Source organism: Oncorhynchus clarkii, chromosome 15 (genome assembly GCF_045791955.1).
Source record: "Oncorhynchus clarkii lewisi isolate Uvic-CL-2024 chromosome 15, UVic_Ocla_1.0, whole genome shotgun sequence".
NCBI lineage: Eukaryota > Metazoa > Chordata > Actinopteri > Salmoniformes > Salmonidae > Oncorhynchus > Oncorhynchus clarkii.
The window spans coordinates 33,863,173-33,868,172 of record NC_092161.1 but is presented as its reverse complement, the minus strand read 5'-3'; the positions used below and the strand labels follow the sequence as shown (position 1 = coordinate 33,868,172).

The window sequence follows — 5,000 nt, the reverse complement described above, 5'->3', positions numbered from 1 at the left end:
AAGGGAGATTGATAGTAGAGACAGAGTGTATGGGCACTTGTGATAACCAGGTCAAAGTCATAGGATCCATCCTAAATGGCACCCCGTTCCCTATATAGTGTACTACCAATGACTGGTCAAAAGTAGTGCACTATATAGGGAAGAGGGTGCCATTTGGGACTTAGCGAGAGAGTTCAATATTAAAAGCAATGACCATCTGTTCTCAGTGAAGGGCATCAGGGTTAGGCAAATAATTGTAATACTCAACAGTAACTTAATCATTATTACTTTAGGCTGGCTGGCTACTGAATACATGTAGTGTGTGCTTTCTGTCAAATATAGGCTGGTTTATATGTATATAGCACAACACACAATCACATAGTTCCCTGTTTTTGTGTTTAACACATTATTGATCAAAATACAAACACATACATACATACATACAGTACTGCATTACGTATTGGAGCAACAGTAAGTAAACACTGTTTTCAGAACGTTAGAGTGATTCTGAGAAAATAAGAAACACAGGCTTGCTTCCCAAATGGCACCCTATTCTCAATATCAAATAAAAAACACAGATTTGCAGATGTTATCTAAGATGCAGCGAAATACTTGTTTTTCAAGTTTACTATGTTTGACCAGAGCCCTATAGGTCCTGGAAAAAAATAGAGAACTATATGAGGAATAGGGTGCCATTTGGGACAGTGAACCACCACCACCACCAGTATTGATTGTTCAGTCCCTTTATGCAGTCCCTTTATGAGCAACACTTGGCCAAAGGTGGCTTGGTGGACTGTACATAGTTAAGGTATACACTGCTAAATTGCAGCAAAGACAAAAGCAGCCTAGAAGCAGATCTGGGTTTCAATTACTTGAAAAATCAATTTAAAATACACCTGTGCCCGTTTAAACTTTCCTGGCTTAATAAACCAATAGAAAAGTCCCAAAAACGCCAAACCCTGCCCACCTGTCACTCCAGATAGACTCAAGCAATCCCTTAATAAAGGTTTTGAAAAGATTGTTCAAGTATTTGATCCCAGGTCTGCCAAAAGGTCCAGCTGCCAAAAGGTATTGCAGCTCCAGCTGGAGATATGTACTCAGTACTGACACTTAGCTAAACAACATGATCACTGACTGAAGTAACTCTACTGACCACAGAAAGAAACAGACCAGGACAGATCGGCTATGGTGAATTACCATTGGCCCCAGGTCCATAGGGTACCCCAAATCAGAGGGAGAGAGTATTTGTATCCAGAATAACTCCAAGTCAACAATTGGAGGCAAGATTCTTTCCCTAGTTTGTTCGTGGTTGTCCTGGTTGTCTCACTCTCTGTGTGTCTGTCGGCAGTTTCCTTGGCCACCCCTGATATGTGTAAAATCCCTTATTCTCGTCATAGTCCTGGCTGAGGAGGGGTGGAGCCACAGTAGGGGGTGGGAGAGGCATGTTAATTGACATGCCTTCTGGCCCCTCCCTTCAGCCGCAGGAGATGACAGTAAAGCGTTTAGAGATACAGGACATGTTGTGGAGCACGATTCCCAGGAGAAAGAGCAGGACGCAGGCTACCAGGATCACTGTACACACCCCGGACCACGTGGAGCCCTTCCCCCCTCCACCACCACCTCCCCCGACTCCCCTTCTCTCTGTCTCCTCCAGGCCTTCGAGACTCATCCCCAGACGCAGGGGCTGCAACTCAGGCATAGCCACCACCGCCACATCCACCTTCTGCTGCCCACTGCCACCTGGCAAGAACCGGCAGCCCAGTTCGCCGGGTAACAGTGCCCTGTCCTTGGCGACAGGCAGGGGCAGCATGTAGCAGCCGTTGCTAGGCAGGCGGATAAAGACCGGCGTGTGCTCGGAGGCGTGCGGAATGGCGATAACGGTGATGATGTCGGGGTCGTCGGGGAGCTGGGATACGGAAAAGCCGGCGGGGAGTTTGGTGACGCCACGGCACCAGGGGCATCGGATCTCTTTCTGGCTGGACCTCATCTGGGTCAGGCACACGGAGCAGCACGTGTGTCTGCAGTCCAGCAGCTTGGGCCTCCGCCGCGGGCTGTAGTAGTTAAAACAGATCTGACACTCCAAGATGGAGTCCTGCGAGAGAGACAGAGTCTCCATTTTGTTTTGGATTGTTATTATGGGTCCTTGATAGCCTGGTCGAGCAGACTGACCGTTGCGCTCACGTTTCGTTTCACTTACTATAAACAGAATAGGCTGGCTTCACAAGGCTAGTTTCAGAAGAAGGCGAGAACGTGCTCAACTCTTATCCTCTTGCGTAAACAAATGAAAAGGTGCTTGGGACCCTTTGTTGTAAAATGCTGGTGTTTTTGACTACTGCAACACAAACCAAGATGACAAAGAAGAACGTCTCTTATTATTTGACTGTATTAGCAGAAAGCCAAATGGTATCAAGATCCTCTACAAGGGGCTTGGATCCTCCTCACAGTATGTAGCCTCTCCTGTGCTCTCCTCTCTGTGCTCTGCTCTGCGTCCCTCCGTGTGTCCTTCCACCCACCCGCCGTCTCAGTGTCGGTGTGATGTCACAGGACGATCAAGGTCACGTGGTGGTTCATCTGTGAAACAAGAGAGAAGACAGCAGCATTAATGGCTGAAGAGGACCGACCACGAGTCAGAGAGGGTTCAGCTGTTAATCATCAGCTGTTAGAGCAGCTTACCGATCAATGTACTTGTACACAGCCAATCTGTAAATAGCACACCCAACTACCTCATCCCCATGTTGTTATTTATCTTCTTGCTCTTTTGCACCCCGGTATCTCTACTTGCACATCATCATCTGCACATCTATCACTCCAGTGTTAATGCTAAATTGTAATTATTTCGCCTCTATGGCCTATTTATTGCCTTTACCTCCCTAATCTTCTACATTTGCACAACTGTACATAGATTTTTATTTTGTGTTATTGACTGTACGTTTGTTTATGTGTGTTGTTTTTGTCGCACTGCTTTGCTTTATCTTGGCCAGGTCGCAGTTGTAAATGAGAACTTGTTCTCAACTGGCCTACCTTGTCAAATAAAGGTGAAATAAAAAAATCTAATAAAAGTGTTTAGAAGTGGGCATCACTTCTAAGAGCAGGGGCATGTTGGCTTTGTGTGTCCCCCAAATAGCACCCTATTCCAAATATAGTGCACTACTTTTGACCAGAGACTTATGGGGGAATAGGGTGCCATTTAACAGGCAGCCTTTGTCGCCCTCATTTCCCCCTGGGTAGCGCCACACACACACACACACACACACACACACACACACAACACACACACACACACACACACAACACACACAACACTGGGTGAATTGTGATTAGGACTCCCAATCACAGCTGGTTGTGATACCAACTTGATTCAAACCAGGGTGATGTAGCGATGCATCAAGCACTGAGATGCAGTGCCTTAGACCACTGTGCCACCCGGAGCCCCAAGTGATTAATTCCATGTCATTTAAGCAAGCCATGACACCCACCATCTCAGATTGTTCTGAAATCGTTCCTGTACTTAGAAACAGGTAAGATTGGCATTCCTGAAACATTATTTTGTTTACATTTGAATTGATTTCAGGGAAATATAGCTAATTGATTGCACCCAAATTGCCCATTTTAGTTTACAGGATTCAGATAATATTAAATAAATATAGTACCCAATATCGGATATGGAACAGACTTCATCCTACCAATGAGTAAGGCATGAGGAATACAAAACATTTGTCAAAAGCAACCCACAGATCCCCCAAGCCCTATGGCAATCCCACCTCAACAACCAGTATACAGTGTCAGTTCTCTATGCTTGACAAGTATTATAAAGATGCAGCTTGGAGAATTGCTACTTTATACTATGTAATGTATTCCCTGTGAATCTGATGTTTTTTCCCCCACTGTTCAGAGAAATTAGTCATTGAAGTCGTCTGCATTATTTACCAAAAATAAGTCTCAGTTTTTGATCATTAGATGCCGCTGTTGCTGCTATACCACCACTTTTTCATCCATTTTGCTTGGGCTCTTAAGTGTCTATTAAACAGATCACAACATTTCTTTGCAACTTTGGATTGAAAACCAATAGATTTTGCTCATGGTGAAAATAATTTGTGTGGTCATCCTCAGAATTCAAGCCAGTCCTTCATGAAAGCAAATGAGTTTGTCCTTCTCTTAGCAGCCTGCTTTCATGGAGGACTTGAAATGTGAGGGTGAACGCCCAAAGTTGCAAAGGAAATGTTGTGATCTGTTTAATACCCCATTAGTTTGCACAGGCTCTGTGAAAGTTTGTTTTGGTTTTTCTCACTCCCACACTTCATCTTGCATAATCATATCAGCCATGTTAGTTAATCCATGTACATTGCAGATAGATGATTAGGTTCTGTCAAAATATTGCTGTTAAAATGCTAATGAGGATCTCTTCCTACGCTTTATTTTCCTGTGAGTTGGGAGTGTGAAATGAGGTTTGGACTCAAAGTAAATTGAGATTTGTCTTTCCTCTTCCATCTCTAAGCCTTATAGGGACACTGTAGCTTGTACGGTATTAGCCACATGTCTTAGTAACTTAGATAGTGTCTACACTTGAGCGTTACATGTAACTTCTGCTATAAGAAAACAAATATTGCATTGAAAAGAAGGGTCTAGATGCACAAACATCGCTTTGTGGTCTGATTGTGTTCAGATCTAGCTGACCACTTCATGAGATGGTCAGGGATGTATTGTGTGCGGACTTCTCCTCAGTCTGGACACAATCAGGCTACCGAAAGCAGATACAGCAGGAGACTTCATCAGCAGTCCTCCCGCAAGTCTCCAGAAAACTTGTGGTTTGGGACCGAGAGGCACCTTTTCATTATAACGTTGGAGGAAATACCTATCGTGTTAGGAATGAAAACCTACAGGATGGTAGCTGTCCAGGAATGAGGTTGGAGAGCTCTACAGTCATGTCAACAGTATTGGCAAATTAGATCTTGTCAAGTTAAACCCCTCAGCTCTTACACCTGTTTGTTCCCACGTTGTAATGGACTTGCAGCCATTGTGAA

At 44.4% G+C, this 5,000-nt stretch overlaps 1 protein-coding gene across 2 annotated transcripts; it reads right to left on the bottom strand.

Annotated features, from left to right (window-relative positions):
* Window positions 1–1,453: 1,453 nt before the first annotated feature.
* On the bottom strand, window positions 1,454–2,134 carry LOC139366786 (E3 ubiquitin-protein ligase RNF152-like). 2 transcript variants are annotated; one of them, XM_071104494.1, is made up of 2 exons: window positions 1,694–2,134; window positions 1,454–1,627 (listed from the first exon to the last, which is right to left on the bottom strand). In XM_071104494.1, the coding sequence occupies exons 1-2, from the start codon at window positions 2,093–2,095 to the stop codon at window positions 1,454–1,456; spliced, it is 576 nt and encodes a 191-aa protein (XP_070960595.1). In that variant the 5' UTR covers window positions 2,096–2,134. The 2 variants fall into 2 exon arrangements, with proteins under 2 accessions (XP_070960595.1, XP_070960593.1); XM_071104492.1 differs by having other exon boundaries at window positions 1,454–2,134.
* Window positions 2,135–5,000: the final 2,866 nt, after the last annotated feature.